The 18,816-nt window shown below is 40.2% G+C and overlaps 1 protein-coding gene across 1 annotated transcript in view; it reads right to left on the bottom strand.

Moving 5' to 3' along the window:
• nphp4 (nephronophthisis 4) overlaps window positions 1-18,816 on the bottom strand; it is a 235,828-nt gene that overhangs the window by 191,522 nt on the left and 25,490 nt on the right. The window contains exons 3-4 of the mRNA XM_030054965.1: window positions 15,700-15,869; window positions 14,973-15,037 (exon numbers count right to left, since the gene is read on the bottom strand). Coding sequence (XP_029910825.1) covers window positions 14,973-15,037; window positions 15,700-15,869 — 235 coding nt within the window. The remainder of the gene's footprint in view (window positions 1-14,972; window positions 15,038-15,699; window positions 15,870-18,816) is intronic.

Here is an 18,816-nt window from a genome sequence, read left to right as displayed (position 1 = left end):
CAATTATTACGTCATTATCTCACCTGCCTCTCTATATCAGAGGCATATTGAGGCAAACGGCCTGGATGTGGAGGACTTGGTATTCCACTGTCCTCGACCTTACCAAACATGTCATCCATCTACCTGGTGTGCTGTCGGCTAATATTTCCATGAAAGCAGTGTGTCACTCGGCAGCATGACACACAACACACAGACACTTCCATCTTTCAATATTCCATTTAGCTGTCGGCAACCTAGGTGCAATGTTCCATTACGCTGGGAGTGTCGTTTTCCAGGCCTGAACCAAAATGACAACCGTTCAAGTCGGAAAACACGCTGCTACAGCAGAGTGCTGTGCTGTATGAGGCGCAGTGTGAGCAATGAGGGGGACACGGTCATCGTTCAAACAGGTCATCCAATGACAGGTGTCGACCCGCAATTCCTGTCATCAACACAAGGGAAGGGGAGTATTTGGATGCCAAGTAAAATGGTGTTTGATGCACTATACATGTTGGCTTCGTCCAGACCTGAGCAGAGGAACAATCATTCATTTTGACAGGTTTAATAATTACACCTTCAAAACCAACAGTGACAGTCATTGCAGGAAGCTCCTTTCAGTCTCACAGACTCTTTCATCAGAGTGAGATGAATCTGAGGAGAAGACATTGTAGGGGAGTGACATCGTGGCCATGTGACAGAGGGTTAAATGATAGATATGTTTGGATTTATAATTACTGTAGGGGCACAGAGAAGTGAAGACAGTTCATTGTAGCTTCAATCCTCAAACAGAAACCTACACACACAAACACAAAAGAAAAACATCTGGTGTCATATCTTAAAATTTGTCATGTTTGTTCTCTCTTTTTTAAACTTGACCTCTGATCTCTATTGTAAATCACTGTGAAAACCTATTTTGTCAAAAAGCGTTTTATGAATAAATTTGACTTGATTTGGCATGGCAACAAAACAAAGAAATCTTTGACAGTCATCAAAACAAGCAGCACTAGTACAGAGTTACAACTAACTCTGTGCATTAATATTATCATTTTCACCGATCCCCAGAGCACAGTGTGTCCACTTGTTGGGATGCAGAGTCCAAAAATAAAACTACATTTTCAAGGACAGACTTTGAAATTGCTTTAAACTTATGAGAAACATAGTGAAGATAAGTGATACTCTTAGAGCCGGATTTGCAGAACTGTTCCCAGTAGAGTTTCAATCAAATTACAGCAGCAATAACCTCTAAAAGAAAAAAGGAAACTGTGAGTCATAAGAGAAGGATATGGTTTTGTCAACCTCATATTGAAAAATATATCTGCCTGAAAACATAAAAAAGTGTGCCACATTTCTATTTAGAGTCAATAAAGTTGGTAATCATCCCACATGACATCCCACATAAGAGGAAATGTGGGATGTAACTTTTGATACATCAGTGCATTTCATCCAGTTCCGATTGCTTACAAACTCTGTATATGGAAAAAACAATTTGGTGAGGTATATGGTAATTTCCCTCTCGATTCAGTTAGAAAAAGTATATGACATGAAAAAAATTGTTTGATAGACTTAATGGTAGAGGTGTATAGACAGCTGGCAAATCCATACCTAAAATTACACCCACCAAGGCGGTGAAACCCCCAGAAGAGGGTTATAAGCTCACCCCTGCCATTCATCTGTCCATCCGCCTGATAACTCAAAACGTAATGGACATAGTTGCACCAAACTTGGGGAGAAGTTTGGTCATGAGCCAGCAAAGAAGTGGTTAACTTTTCAGACCAATCAGTCTGAGGGGTTTGTAGGAAGAAGGGTTGGTTGGCAACAGGTGGGGTTTAGCACAAACAGGGCTGTGGATTCTAAATGCATCCAAGCACTGGAACATCCTGAAACCCAGTGGCGAGGTTGGGCATCGGTCGGTGGCACTGGCCAAATTTGACTGCTGTTTGACCAGAAACGGCGTGTCCTATGGTAACAGCATGGAGACAGTGCACAAATAAGTCAATGCACCAATGACGGGAAAGTGTTCTGACGTTCTCCATTGACTTTATATTGTGCGACCATGTCTCCTTGAAATCTTGGACTAGGTGCTGAATCTCAGGTGGGTCCCATTTGAGCTGCTTGAGTCAAAAGTAACCCTTAAGGTTACTGAAACATCTGTGGAATTTAAACAGACTCATCATTTCAGTTATTAAGGTTTCCTCTCTTTCACTGGATATGAGACCAACAGTATTGAACTTTTATAAATAAATTATCCTCTCTAGTGGACATAGCGTGCCAAATAATTTTTCTACTGCCTGAAACTCGCAGCTACAGGTATTTTGGTAGCTGTTTCACATTTGGCTGCACTGATTGTTTCCCCTCCAGTGGACATGACTTTTCAAGTATGAGGCATGATTTAGCACAAACAGGGTCTTAACTTCCAGCTACAACCATGGCGAAGGTCTATGTGCAAATGAGTGCCTTTTTTCTTATCCTGTTGGTTTATTTTAACAACATGTTCAGGTTTATTTTGAGCCTGTAATCACTATTACAGTTTCAAAGCATTTTACGGAACAAGAAACCCAGAATGTCTGCAATGAAAGAGACTCTCAGGATTTTTCAACATTACAATAAAAGCCAGGAAGTTTGGGAACAAGTGGATCACTTTGTCATCTGCTAAATTAAACAGTTTGAAAGAAAATGAATTATGTGTTCGGTCTGTCTTAGTGCTGTACGTATTGTATAATATGGGAAATGTTAGAAGGGAGAAAAGGACCTGATGGCCATGCAGGCTTTGATTCTGCTCAGATGATGCTTTCTGGCAGTGTTAGTTTTTCCATTTTTCTTTTCTTTTCTTCTCTTTGCTCCGGTGCTTTGTTCCATCACAGTTGGTATCCCATTCTCTCCATTTTAGGTATGGAAGTTTTTTGTTGTTTTTTCCTTTCAAATAATAAATTGAAACTGCTTGAAATGGTGCCTGACATTTTGCCATGTGAAAAAACACAAATTCTGGCCTCATGGGGAAAAGAGAAAACACAACCACTGGAGTCTGCCACAGTTTTAAGGACCTTGACAAACAGTTGTGTGAAAATTTGGATGCTTGAACATTTATGCATTAAGGAATTATGCATCTCTGCCTTTCTGTGTAAGGTCAAACTTCTTTTGATGGCTACAAGTATCAAAACTCTACAATGCAAAGATAGTGCAGGCAGCTGAAATACACTGTGTATAAAAATAGGCTTCAATTGAAGTAGAGATTTAGGAAAAACTGAATAAAGGTTCTGTTTCAAGGATAGCCTTATGGTGGCGCTGCGAAGTGTGCAAAAATGTAGACTGTCACACTACTCTAAAATGGTTTGCCTTCAACTCTGGAGCAGAATGGAAACGTTCCCGTGGGTGTTGAGCATCAGCAACGAAATGCCCCCACACTGGCTGATTGACACATTGACACCTTTTCCCATCTCACTGAATGTTTTTTTTTTTTTTTTCTGGCAGAAATAGCAGAAAAACTATCACAATGGAAAGGAAAACAAGTATATGCAACACATTTGCCTATAGAGCCAAAAAAATCTGTGGAAATTATTTTTAATCTGAGTCCTAATGGTTGTTATTGCTGTTGTTGCTGAGTTTTGGCCTGAGTAGTGGGGAGATTTGCCAGCCAATCCACCAGAATGAATGCCCTAGGACTTGTGGTCTCTGAGGTTAAGACCTTTTTCAGAAGAAGATGAAGACAAACCTAAAACCAAAAACTAAAAAAGGATTGGAGCGCCTGTAATAATAGAAAAGGGTAATCAGATCATAATATGTATGTAGCATCTACCTCAAGCCAGGGCAGATGAGAATGTTGATGTTAATGTTAAAAGCAACCTGAAGACCTGCCTTTTTCATCTGGCTTTTGATTAAAATATACTTTATTTATTGACCTAATTTCCATTTATTTATTGTGGTTGGTTTCACCATTTTGTCTTTCATCTTTCATTTTAATTTTTTATATAATTTTGACACTTTTTAAAAAACTTTTTTCCTACTTTTTACAGTTTTGTCATACTTCACCCATTTTATATTTTGCTATTTTAAGCTGTTATCTACTTTTTATTATTCTTAATCTTGCCTGTAGTGTTTCTTCAGTTCTAATTGTGATTTATTACAGTGTTTCATGTTTTATTATGTTCCTGTTTTATTGGGTGATTCACTACAGTTTCCTCTGTTTATATTATGATCTGTTTTATGGTGTGAATTCCTTTGGGTTATATTTGTCTATATGAAAAGTGGTAGACAAGTAAAGTCTGATTGACTGATTGAGCTTTTTGCCCATTTGCAAGCCGTAGCCAGTGCTTTTACCTTCAAAGCCAAAGACAGGAGAGTCAGACTCAGAGTGTATCCCTCCATTCTGCTCCCCTCCCTGTCAATGACTCATCCCATCCAAACCCTACAACAGTTACCTTGCTAAACCCCCTCCCTCAATAAATTAATTAATTAATTAATTAATGATACCTGCTTACCTCACTGAGCACTGAAATGCACCAAAGTCAAATGGGAACATGGTTTGAGGAAATCTCTGAGGTTGCAGCACAGCCCCTTTTCAGTAGCAGTGCCAGCTTTCACTGACAAGGTGTTTCACCATGAAACACAGAAAAATGTAGGATGGGGAGCACGGGAGCAGGGGGGGAGAAGTAAGAGGGGGGGAATCAAACATTCATGCAACTTGCGTGACACAGATGGTGCCCAGGTGTCAGTAACTTTTTCATCATTTATTTCTTGTTATTCATTATGCATCAAGCTTGGGTTTCAGATGCTGTGCATGGATTAGAAAAGTACCGCAAAAATTTCCTTCCAGCAGTAGCATGGTACCTCAGAGTCGGGTGAGCAGCGACTTGGCAAGAGATGTGAAACCGAGAAAGAAGGGGGGTGGGGGGGGGGGGTGCAAAAAGTGGCTCAGCATCATACGGATTTGGGAGAAGGCTGAGTGGGAAATAAGACCATAATGAAGATGAATACAGATGGGGTGAATTTGAAAAGAGAGGTTTATAGCCAAGTTACGTAAAAGTGATGGGACTTAAAAGTGGTGTTTTGCAATGTTCTTTTGTCTCCATCTTGTGCATTAAGTAGACATTAATGTGGTATTTTGCACTGCACTTTCCAGAGATTGCTTGTCAATCAAGCAGTAAGGCCAGTATTGCTCTTTATCTGTTCAGCCATGGTGGCTATCACAGCAAACTGCAGAGTTATTTAACAAGATTTTACAGCTACACAAAGTGATTTCTGACTACGAGAGGGTGCTGAGAGCTCAAACTGTTTGTCAGTAGAGTCAGTCCTGCTCACATCAGTTCATGGTAAATCGCTTGTGCAAAACCAAAAGGGGGAAAATTTATTTTTTGAGATGGAAATTTCATTCCCACGAGGCTGTGGAATTACCTGGATTATTTTGTCTCTGACCTCTAATTTGAAAATCTGGTGAAGCTGCAGATTTTCAGTGAGTGCCTACATTGCTGACTGCAGCAATGTAGGCAATGTAGGCAGCAATACCTACATTGCTGACTGCAGCAATGTAGGCACTCGCACAATTGATTTTCGTTTCACAGATGCTTTGAATGAAGTTGACATGGCGAATGGGTGGAGGAGGGCAGAGGAGGAGCTTATTCTTAGGCCGCTACAGAAATTTAGAAAGCTCAAACCAGCCAATAACAACAGACTATCTGTAAACTGCACGGTGGAGCAAACACCCACAGTAATGTCCCTCACATTGCAAGGGATCATTTTACTGTTTAAAAAACTATGTTAATATTGCTTAATGTAGCTTTAAACCACATCACTTCCTTTATGTGTGAGATTTTTCCAAGAAAGACATATTCAACAGCAGGTATTTGGAACAGCAAATTGCTGCTGTCCAATGAAAACCATGTACCTACATGATGCCAGCTTTTCAAAAAAAAGTCCTGCGTTTAGCTTCACAGCTGTAATTTTTTTTCAGTTTATATAAGTAGTTTGGTCAAGGCTTCATAACCCCAAGGGTTGTAGAACTTTCTGAAACCATAAGGGAGCATGTAAGCACTCAAATCAAGTCAGAACATAAAAATCAATCATTAAAATCATAAAATTGGAGATACACTTTCAATGGACCTTTTCTTAAATCACAGTGATTTTTCTGATATACTGACAATAGAAAATTTGCTCACACTATCGTTCTGTCTCACATACGCAAACATACACATGATAAATTGATGCATAGCGGTGCTGCTTCAGATCAAAACATGCTAATGTGAACACAATGTTCCATCTGTTTGTCCTCTCATCACCCTAAGTGGGCCCCTGAGCAGCCCTCTGTCTCCCTCATCGCCTTTTTCCCTCACTCTGTTTTTTCCCCTCCATTTCCAGCTCATTGAGGAGAAGCTTAGATCAAGCCCATGAGCTTACTGCCTCCCTTCCTCCTAGTTCCCTCCTCTTCTTTTCACCTTCCCTCTCTTTAAAAGACTTTAGGAAGCCCCAAGGCAACTGTCTCTCCACTATCGTCTCTCCTTTTCATTCTTCCCTCCTGACCCAAACTCCTGTTCAGGAAAGTTTTTACTTCTCTGCCATCGCTACTGTTTTTGCCAAACATAGTTACACCCCCCACCCCCCATTTGATGCTTCCTCATTCAGTTTTTCTACATCTATCTAGTCCTGGTTGTAGTCCCAAAGTTTAAAAAAAGGGGGTGTTTAACATAAGATGCAATCTTACCCATATTTGCTGCTGCTTGTTTTAGGTTTGACCACTGTGGATTTTTGAGCTTATCTGTTGGGGTTTATGAAAGTATTTCATCAGCCCAAAGTTGTAGGGATTTTCTTAAAAAAGAGAAGACCATCCAGTCCTAAATTTAATCCTCAAAATTTGAGTTATGAGGGTTTCTTTGCAGGGATATCCTGTACGACCATGCATCCCACCCACTCGTACATCTCTTTGCCTCTAGGTCAGTCTTACAAGAGGGTGGGGGGCAGGTGTAGGGGGGTGGTTGTAGCTGTGATTGGCCAGTGGGAGAGGACCTGGCTGGGCAGCAGAACATAGAAACAGATAGTGCTGGCAGCCACCGATACCCTGCCTGTCCCTGCTCCTCCTCCTGGCACAGAGTTGCATCGCCACTACACACACACACACAGACACACACATAGAAACACATAGACAGACACACACACACACACACACACACACACACACACACTGGCAGCAGCACTTCTCTGCAGGCTGGCATGAGTATGAAGTGAAATTATAATCAAAATTGTACAACCCAAAGAACAGGTATTACAGCCCAAAGAATGGGTATTGCTAAACAACCAGTGGGTACTTTGATGGTGAGGTTTGTGGGCTTTTGTCTTCTGCACAATATAACTGCAAGCTTCTGTTTCACACTGCAAAGGCACATTACTGAATCACAAAAAGAATCTACTGCCAGCATCCCCAATAACTCAATTTTTAACTGAGAAAAAAAGCAATTGGTGAGCTGTTTACTGAGTGTACTGAGTCTCAAATTTTTGTTTTGCAAATTCATATATTAACAACAATCCTAAGCCACTAACTCACTTGCACAAACCCTTTGTGACTTGAGTCATCAGTTTTTCCTCATTTCATGTTTTAAGACTGGTGTCATGGGTGGGTGGGATGTGTATATCAGACCTTAATTCATTGGTTCATCAACAGCCCTGCTTCCGCTCAACAAATATAAACTCCCCAGAACAAAATGAGGCATTGACTGCTGAATGACAGCATACTTGTTTAATATGATAATGAGAGCTTAGAGAGAATGAATGCTGGATTCTTGGTCCTCAACAATCCCGAGATGTGAATTTTTAACTCACAGCATAAAAATATCCGAGTTCTAATCACTACTCTGGGATAGACGCTGATATTTTTAAGTACTGTTCCCATGGGCCACCAAACCCCTAAACTTGGTGGCCCGGTAGTAGTAGTTGATCTTAATCATTTTCTCCTGCTGTCCACTCTCCAGCTGATGCATTTGTCTCTCCATGGGTTTATTTTCAGGTAATGTAACCGCAATATGCGCAGCTATGCATCGTAAGTGTGGACATGGTGTTTTCCGAAGGCACTGTTTCCGATGAAAACCAAGCTGGTCTCAGCTAGTTGAGGAAACTGCCGGCACACACACCACGGTAGGGCACCCCAGTTGCTCACCTGGTAGAGTGCGTACAGCTTGTTAAGGCTGAGTCCTGATCGCTGCGTCCTGGGTTCAAATCAGACCTCAGGCCATTTGCTGCATGTCATTCCCTTCTCTGTCTCCTGCCTTTCCTGTCCCTCTCTCTACTGTGACTGTCAAATAAAGCTGAAATGCCCGCCCAAAAAAACATAGAAACACCACGTTCTTAGATGTGTCACTTGAGCTCCTACTTCCATTTAGTCCCGAATTTTCGTTGTGGTTTCTTTTGTCATAGTCTGCCTTTTGCATTTCTACACTTCTGTAAAGTTAATTGCATTAGCAGTTTAGGTAATGTTAGGCTTAGTAAACCCACACTTGAGAAGCCCCAACATAGCTAGCAGGCAACGATTATAGTACTATTCACTATTTACTGGGCTGTTTAGATGGGATGCCCTCAAAAGTCCTCTATAGGTGGCCAGTTTTACAGAGGGATCATACGATGAACACATCTATCTTCTGTAGGGCACTTGCTATACCACATCACTTCACATTTGCATAAATTTGAAAGTTGCTCAGTTTTTCTTTTCTGTGTCATGTAGTTGATGAGATCTTGCCACCAGATGTCACCACACCTTCTGTCACCCAGAGTCTCCCACCTCTATTTTAAAGAGTAACTAAATCCCAAACCCTAACCTGTCTGAAGCCTGACCTCTAATGGTGAAAAATAAGGTGCTAGGTCTTTGGTGGCAGGTGATATTAGTACTTGTTGTTCTCTATGGGTGGTGACACATCACCTGCCACCAAAGATCAGGCACCCTACTTTTCACCATTAGAGATCAGGCATCAAAGAGATTTGGGTTTGGGGTTAAGCTATTCTTTAAATCAATGACAAATGGTAACTTAATGACAAAGATGCTGCCCATGTGAGCGCACAAGAATAATAATGATGAGAAGTAACAAAATCATATTTGTATTCACTTTACCTAGGAGGTGAGTCGAAAAGAAGTCCGACAATGCCACGTTTTCCATACAAACTTAACGCCCTTGCTTACTTTACTGTTAGACAGTTGACATTATACACAGCGAGCAGACAGCATTCAGAATGTACTCTTCAAAATGTGAAAGTTTTCTTCAACCAAAGCACTTCAGTTTAAAGGTTTCCGCAGTGACAAAGCACGATTTCCAGGTAGACATTTAGAGTCTGCAAAAGAACACAACGTCCTCTAACTCCCATAGAGCCAAAACACATTGACATAACTGTGGAAAATGTGTATTTTTTATATACAAAACATTCACAACTCCAGTATACCTTGCCAAGTAATTTATTTCTCTAAGGCTAAATGGGAAACGCTGTGGTAAAGAAGCATGAGTGGTTGGTGCCATGAGGTGCAGCCTTCTTGAGTTCACTGATGCCTGAGCTGCAATTCCAACATTTAGACTAAAAAACTGTTTTTTTACTTCTTGGTTGGCTGGCGATGTGTTCATAGGAACAAACTAACACTGAGCAGAAAGGGTTGTTACTTTTGCCTTCAAGGGAAAATGCCTATTTGCACAGCTACAAAGACAGACACATTGTTTCCATTTATCTTTATTTCTAGTGTGAGGGGTGCCCAGTGAACAGGCATGTTGAGACAAAAAATAACATGAGATTATACCCTCCGGTCTGTTGACCACAAAGAGTATGCAAGGGGAAAAATGTGATGCCAATGCCACCATAGAGTCTCCTCTCTGTTGTCTCTTTCTTCACTTTGCTTTTTTTTTTTTGGATGTCCTCATGCAGTAAACACAACTCTCAGTGGAGTGTAAAGACAAACACTACAATTTGCCCTGCAAACAGTGGACAGAATTCTGACCTACCTGTGTACTCCAGAGGACAGAGTACAATTACTGGCTTTGGAACAGAAAATAAGCCCCATTGTGAAAATGGATGGAACTCAGCTTTGTTTGCCTTTCTTATCCCAGCGCACCAGAGAACAACAGCATTACATGGTCCATATATGTTCGTGTGCACATACAGTACGTGTTTATGTATATGTATGTGTGCATGTGGTGTGTGAATAAAGAATAGAATTCACAGTGGCCCAGGCAACAGATGCCAACATTTTGGGTTACATCATTGTAGTAATGAATCCATATGTTATCAGTGGTTTTGAGAATCAATTCAGCGTCACAAATGTTACAGTATTACAGTATTAATCTAAAGCAGCAAGTAGACCATTTTTAAATGTACAAACAACGTACATCTTAGCCAACATCACAAAGTAGTCTGGTGCTAAGTATGACCACTGCTGTGAAATCTCTGCACACAAAAAGAGAAAAATCAAAACATAGGAGCTAAATTCAAAAGTGTCATCTAAACAGCAGCAAGTGAGTGGTCGGTCCAGAAAAGATTTGGACTCACCAACAATGGCTCAACCTCTGCACCACCTCCACCTCTACCAGACACTGAGAGGGTTTGCTCTCTAAACCTTGTTTTATTATAGAGGGAGTGAAAAACTGAGGAGCAGCAGGCAGGGTTTACCAATAGCCTACCACTGAGCAACCACAGCGATCAAAGTAGCAGTGTATCAAACTAGGTAGTTTGCACAGTCTTTGCTGTCAATTATTTTGTTGGCAGGGTTACAAATCTTTACAGTCAAGAGAGAGGACAAAGAAGTCAGACATAACATTGACTATAAGCCTTTGCCCAAATATGGAATTCGGCATCCAACCATTTTCTCTAAGGGAAAATCCATTGGGTTTTCATGTAATCATCCTGTCTGTGATTTAAGATTGTTTTTAAAACTTAACCGTTTTATCTGCTCTCTTAAGTGGGACTAGATTTTGCTCCCGCTTTTCCATCCAAATCATTATTTTGTTAACAAAAAACTAACAATGTGTTGTACATTTAACACATGGCTGGCTGTTGTGTAAGTGGCTTTGTCCCAACAAATTACAACTAGAATCATTCTAGCTCATTGCTGAGCTACAAAAAATACTTGGCTTGCTAGCCACCATGTCTGTTTCTTTGGCTGATCTGTTGTCTCTATTCCAGGATGACAACAAAAGTATTAAGAGGAGGAGAATCATTATAGCTCAGGTCGTGTGTAATGGGTCATCACAATTTTCATGTTCTGGTGGTCCCCAAATACAGATGGTTCCTTCTCTTTTCTTTTAAAGGCCAAGCTCCTCCGTTTTAGGGTTTTTCCCTTTGCTGACTCCCTCACAACAAAGTTCTATACCAGATTCACGGATTCTACAAGCAGGGGAACTCATATTTGGATAATGGGCTGGGTCTTTCCCCTTTGCACAATCATGCAACTCAGGAAGAGTCCGTCATCATATCCCATATATCTGGCTCGGCGTCAAAGTCAACTTTGAGGAGAGGGTCCTTGCACCCGACCAGATGGATTTATTTGGGATAATATGGATCACTCTGTCTACAGCAAAATTCCCACAGCTGGCAATATTGTAAATTCAAAATTATTCCAAACGAAGGTTGCAAAATCCTTCAGTTGTGCAGGAAGTTGCCCTACAGCTAAACTGGTTGCTGCCACTCCAGTCATTCTGCTGGACCTTCTGGCCATCCAACCTTTACAGGTTTGGTTGAACCAGGTTTGGTCTGAAGGGGACATAATAGTGACTCCTCTATCTAGAGCAGTGAGATGAGAAAGAATATCTCATGCTTTACCAGAAGGTGGTCACCACTGACATCACTTTGGTGTTGGGAAGCTGTATGACAACACAGATCAGTGACCAGGCACTAGGATGCCAAGGAAAGCCTGGAACACCCTGAAGTCCTGGAGCTAAGCAACATTTCTTTCCATTCCTGAGAGGGCCAAACACATTCTGGCAAGATTAAGCAACACCTCAACAGTGTTGCCTGACCTCACATCACATAATCCACCATGGGAGCTCCAGTACCAAGCCAATCCCTACTGGGTACTTGGCAACTTCTCAACTGGGTCTTGCCCCAAGTTCCTCAGACCTTCTTAGAATTTCCTGACCTACACATACATGTTTTTCTATTATTAAACAGTGCTTCTGGCAGTCATCCAGAATTCATAAAAATGTAGTTACATTCTAAAGTCTGATTTTTTTTGCTCCATTGTGCTGACGGCTGTCAGTGATACTCACCACCACCTGAAAATGGTGGCCATAGGGGCCTCCAGACAATAGTCTTCAAATCTGCATTGATACTACATTTATTTGCAGAACATCATAAGTGTTATTATGGTTTGAAACCATGGCAGGTTTGGAAAAAAAAGTAGAAGAAAATTGCATAATTTGGGGCCTTTAATGAATGAAGGATAGAAAAATTGTCAGAGTCTCTAGAGATAGCCTCTATTTATTCTCATTACAATTATTCTCAGAAACCTATATTGGCCACGACGAGGAAGTCTTTCTCATTGCTGTGCAAAGACTATGCACTGACAGAGAAACAAGTTACTTCACTGCATAAATTATCATGGTTTACTTCTATAAATAGATTCAAGGATTGAGTGGTTCTGCTGTCACAATGTAACTTTGTTACATTTATACTGAGAGAGGGAAAAAACGATTTTGAACAAAAGAGTGTAACAGCATGAGTAGAAGCAATATGGCCCAGAAAACAGAAAAGCAACATCCCACTAAACAACAGGCATAAGGTTAATAATTCAGCAGGCGTAAGAGTTCGTTTGAGAGAAGGTTTTCTAATATTCATGTGACATGATAGCCAAGACAGGAACTCTGGCTCTCGCTGGGCACTGTGTTATTCATACTGTGAGGCGCTACTCTATTTTGTAATTCATAGCCTTGGTTTTAGGCCAAGTGAAGACATATCACCAACACAGACATTTAGTATGCAATTCAATAATTAACTTGCTCTCATATGCAAAATAGAAATTATTCCTATGGTCAAGGATAATAAAATTTATAAATTCAATTAACTCACCCAAGCTAGCGACCACAGAACAAACACTTAATCCTGTGACCTCATTAGCATGTAAAATCTGGACATATTACATAGACAATAAAGATGGTAAATGTGATGGCGAGAACCGACAGGACTTTAAGGGTTTATGGGTACATTTTCTGGATTAGTTCTTCTTCACCACAAAAGGATGAAGCTCATTTAAGCATAAAAACTCACCTACAACCACTCTCCCCCACTCTCTGTCTATGAAACTGCTCCAGATTAAACATCTTTTTACATGACAAGTGAGAGATTTAGTTGTCTGGTGGTTGGAACTGGGAGGAAGAGATGTTCACAGATACTGAAGGGACTGTATGAGACCGTATGATTTCTTAAAAGTGGAATTTCTCTGTTTAGGCCCCTGGCCTGGGAACAGCATACAAAAAAAAAAAAAAAACATTGTTCCAAAATGAGATATCCACCTTTTGAACATCATGACTTGCACTTTTACCCTCTCCTGTCTTTATTGCAAGTTGCAGATAAACACAAAAACCTGGTGCAATTACAGTCACCATATTGTCATCTCGAGACCTGGCACACTTGAAAATGAGCAAAAACTCAATACAATGAACCAGATAATGGGCTCAAATATATGTAGGAACCAAATACTTTTATTTCAACACAATCATTTTTCAAACATAAAAAGATGTATTAAATGCTATATATTAGATACTATATAGACATAGTTTTCAAAGGTACTGACACCCATACCATGAATACTGGATGAAGCTTCACATGGAGAGAAGAGCAGCACTCAGCCTGTAATGTCTGATAAGACTGGACACCTCCCTCAATATTCTTACATGCAGGTGTGGTCTTCAAAGACCACAGGTTTTAAATAGGGTTTACAAGCAGAGACTGGGATGGAGTTTTGGGGGTCACAGGAGGCATCTGAAGTTTGAGCTAATTGACTTCTTGAAAAGCCTATCTACAGCCAAGTCCCAACCCCCCGGCAGAGGCAACTGCATTTTGGGCAATAATATCGTGGCACTTGGTGAAATTCATTATGTCATCAATCTTAACAAGAGCCCCTGAGCAACGAGCAGCAGAACAGCTCAAAGCATCAATGAGCCACCAACCTGTCTTTCTGCGGGTATCAGGTGCCTTTCCTTCTATGCAGTCATCTTTTATCACCAAACACCCTGATGGTGTGCACAGCCAACATGTTCAATTTGGTTTCATCACGCAACAATTCACAACACAACAATTCCAATTATAGTTCCAGTGTTGCTTGGCAGAGTTCAGGTGCTTCAGTTTACGGCTTCCTCTCAATAAGGGCTTTTTTCATTCAAGCCTTGACAACATGAATGTGGTGTCTAAAAGCCAATTTTGAAACTTCAATCAAAGTTTATGGAGACAAAGATAAAAAAAAATTACTGCTGTTCTCATGGCACGGTTCCTTGGATATCTTATCAAGATTTTTTTTTTTTTGAGTAATTAGAGTAGCTTATTAAAGAAGGGTATTCGATTAAAAGTAAATAGTTTCCCTAAACATTTTTGCTCATTTTCATGCAGGCAACTGGTAATTCTCAAGTTGACAATAGTGGAGGTCCACACCCCCATGGTTTAGTATCTCCAAAAGTTTCTTTTGATTACATAATCCTGTAAAACTGTGTGAAGTGTTAGTGAAACCCTTCATGGTATTCCACCGTGGTATGGCACAGTGAAGTAGCTCAGTATGTTATGACATGCCAAGTAATAGGACCAAGGAATGGCATTGCATCATTTTGTGGCTGATTTTAACGTTATCCTCAGGTGAGCCCAGAGAGGGTGTAGTTGTCAAGATCATCATCTCTAGAAGCACATGTAATCTTAGTGGTCTGGGAGGAAATCTCAAATAAAAAGAAACTTCAACACTTTGACCCTCTCATCTCCTCTGTTGCCTCAGTAAAGAGAAAAATAATCAAAAAGGAGGTAGCCAAAAAGATTATACAAAGGATAGGTAATTTAATGCTTACATTCAACAGAATCCTTCAGCAGAGGATGGAGAAGGCTCCTCGGTGATCCATTGTGCAGATTCAGCCTGGAAAACAAATTGAAACCAAAATGAATGACCAAATGGGTGGAAATGCTATGAATGTTTATTTACAGAACTAAGAGTTTATAGTTATGATACATTTCAAGACTTTACTCAATCAAAAATTCATGTAATTTTCCTAACTTAAAAGTCTCCCTTCATGTGTATATCCTGCATCTATCTTACATCCAAAATGTATACAGTGGAAGCCACTGCAGAAGAGCTCTCTAAAGCATTTATCCTGCATTTCTACTATATGCGTCCATTGGTAGCATTTATAGGGGTCCTCCTTCATGTATTTGTGACACCTTTTTTCTGCATTAGTACATATATGGTGGTAGGTATTGTAGAAGTCCCCCACAATGAATCTACCTGCATCTGTCCACATTAAAACTGCAGGTAACATTATTTTGTAGAGTGAGATTAATACATAGCAACAAAAACTCAAGTGTCTCTTAACCATATAACTAACATACCAGGCCCAATAACTTCTATATTGAAAAGACCTTGCCAAAGAAACAAGCACGCAAACAGCGACTGCCACAAACTGAAAACCCCTGCGTTTCTGTCAGTCACCCATTTGTTGTGACCATACCTGTCCTTCACCTGTCTCTTCATGAGAAACCTCATTAACCCCTGACTGGTGTAATTAAGAAACAGCTAATCACCTTCTGTCCCCGTCAGTGGCCCGAGCTTCTGGCTTGTTGGGGAAAAGCTCCAGGATGGTGAAGCCTCGCCCCAGGGCCTGCTGGGTGCCGTCTGGCCTGACTGACAATGCCACCAGCTCCAGAACCGCCATCATGCTGGGCAACCGGAGAGACGTATGGAAGTACAGGACCTGGAGAGGTCACATAACACATGGTGTGAAGACGGCAATACTGCTCTTTTGTCTCCAGTTAGCACAGAACACTGTGGGTTGGATTTTATCTGGTGCCAACAGAGAGATCGGCCTCCTGCAGCACTTTATTGTTTAGGCCAGCCACATGGACACGACCCTTAAGTGGAAAAACCTGGAAAAAAAAATCCAAAATTGTTCTATGCATTTATTTTAAATGAGGCCAATCTGTGTGACATCCATGACATTGCAAAGCGATGAAAGAATCAAAATATTTTTTCATGCCAGTCAAAACCAAGACATTTGCATTGTGCATTGCTTGCAGCCTTAATTAGCACACAACTTTGCTAATACAAATTATGTTGTCAAATACAATACAGACAAACTACAGTTTATTTAGTTGCTGTCACCAGTTAGATTAGTTTTAATATATTATAAATTCACCTCTAAAGCCTGCCTTTTATTTCCTTATGAGCCCCTCTGTCTGAATGTGATTGATTCTGACTGTCCTCTGTCTGGACTCAAGACTAAAAGGTGATTTCCTACATTGTGGAAGGTCTGTCTGAGGATCTCAAACTGCTAATTAAACACACTTTTAGAGCTGATTTTATGTAATGCCCACTTCATTTAGTCTTCTTCTTAATGCTTTTATGTTTATTTTTAATCACCTCTCCTTTGAATGCATATCCCAGTTTGTAATGTATTTTGCTATTCCTTAATTTCATGCCTTTTTTTTTTTTTTTTTTTTTGAAAAGTACTTTGTAAATTCCGCTTTTAAAGTATGCGTTTTAAAAATGTATGTGCTTTCGTGCACCACACAACAGAAGGGGTGAAAACAAAACTCCACAAAGAAGCAGATCACATGTGCACACAGGAGAAGGCAATGATGAATAAACAAGGTCAGGGAGAACATTATGACATGCAGGAGATTTTAATGTCCTATATTACCATATCTGTTTCCCAGTAGAGGTGATTATTCGAAGAACTCCAACTAGAAATGACTTGACCAATCTAGCGGAGAGTTATATCCTGTAATGACAGGAGCAAGCTGGGATATACTGACTATCAAGGGCCAACCAAAGCATGTAGAAAAAGTCAATATTTTAACAACTGAAAATTAAACATAAATCCATGTCAACATGTACTGAGGTCAAGATGCGTACATGGCATAAACAACTATGATAATCATAATCACAAACCCATCAATTGTTGCTGTCGTTGAATTTACTGCAGTCCTGGAATAATCAGGAGAAACACATTATTCACTCATGTATTTGTGAATAGGAATAGACACGTTATTAAAGAAAACCAAAAGTTGTTACCTTGATGTGATTTGATTTCACATGGTGGCTAAATTTCTTCAATAGTTACTCCATGCACCCTGGGGCTGCTAATACAGAAGACTGTATTTCTATTTCCACATTCACTTCGATAGCGCATTAAACAAGTACCCAAAATATCACTTTTAGCACATCAACAAACACAAAGTGGATTATGCTAATACAAAAAAGAACAAGTCCCGGTACTCTTTTTTTTTTTCTTTGTATGATGACAATTATTTGAGAAAGCACATTATATTGTCTACAATACAGAAATGAGATGCCTGACGGATCTACATTCCAGTTCAAATAGGAAAATAACAAGCAAAGAAATGGTTAATTTCCTTAAAAAATGGGTACCGGGAATTGTTGCTTCTTATATTGGCATAATCCACTTTGTTTATGTTCATTTATGTGATAGAAGTGTTATTTTGGGAGCTGTTTTGCTATGGAAGTGAATGAAGAGATACAAATACTGTACTGTGTATTAGAAGCCCGAGGGAGCACGGAGCAACTAATGAGGAGATTTCACCACCATGTGAACTATCATGCCCAGGGAACTAAACAACACTCTACCAAAGTTCAGTTTTGCTTTCAGAGTCAAAACACGGTAGCCTGTTTGCCTAAATGTTTAATTAGCGTTTCCCAAGAGTTGCATATATATATATATATATATATATATATATATATACATATATATATTTCTGAAACTCTGTAAATTGTTTAAGCTTTTATTACTGAGGAACCATTTTCCACAAAACAACAGAGGCTTAGCAAACGTGATTTTCTTCTGTTTATTTGTTTTTGTTTTTTCAGAAGTAAATACAAAAACCTCTTTTTTCCTCCAATTGTCCTGTTGCTTGAGATTGTCTGTGGTCATGCCAAGCCCAGTGGTGTCGATCTCCATATTGCCAGTCTCTCAAAGCAAAGAGCCAAAAGCCAGGGTTGACAAGATCCCTTGAATGGCGAGGATGTGGACATCAAATACACATCTCACATTCAAGAGGCAGGTATGTCCCCTGGTGAGGAGAGCTTTAGGATTATGTGTGTGGGGGGGGTTGGCCTTGCTATTCTTACTCAAGTTCAGAGAAAGACAGCCAGGCCGTCTGGGAGCCTGTTTGCAGTCCATGCCAGGTAAGTACAATTGTTTACAGACTCTGCTCTGCCATTCAAATTGGAAATAATACCATATCTGCAGCGGGGCTACACTGATTTACATGCACAAAGGGCTGAATATGATAAAGAGACCAACAAATTCTCTATGATCTATAGGTCCCTGAGCACAACAAAGCCTTTTTGGTTTTTTTTTTCAATATAAAAAAAAAACATGACGGTGTCAACAGAAAAAAAGGCATGAGCTGACATGAGCTACCTTGAAATACAGAGCCAATTTCTCCCAGCCCAGTGTGGCAGGGCCTGTTCATCTCTATACCTGACTATCAGCCTCCACAGAGCCATATATTCAAATTCAAAACCTTTGAGGCATTCCCATTTTGGCCACATCAGTCTTTTATCTTGGCGCACGGTGTGTTTCAATTACTACCCCAAAGTTTTCAAAATGAAAACGCCGCTGAATACAAATGGAAGAGGCAGGAGGCAGAGAGACTCAACTAGCCTTAGTTTTTTCAGTT

This window comes from Myripristis murdjan, chromosome 7 (assembly GCF_902150065.1).
Source record: "Myripristis murdjan chromosome 7, fMyrMur1.1, whole genome shotgun sequence".
Classification (NCBI taxonomy): domain Eukaryota; kingdom Metazoa; phylum Chordata; class Actinopteri; order Holocentriformes; family Holocentridae; genus Myripristis; species Myripristis murdjan.
Note: the sequence above shows the minus strand (reverse complement) of the source record. Positions and strands in the feature narration are given on the sequence as shown.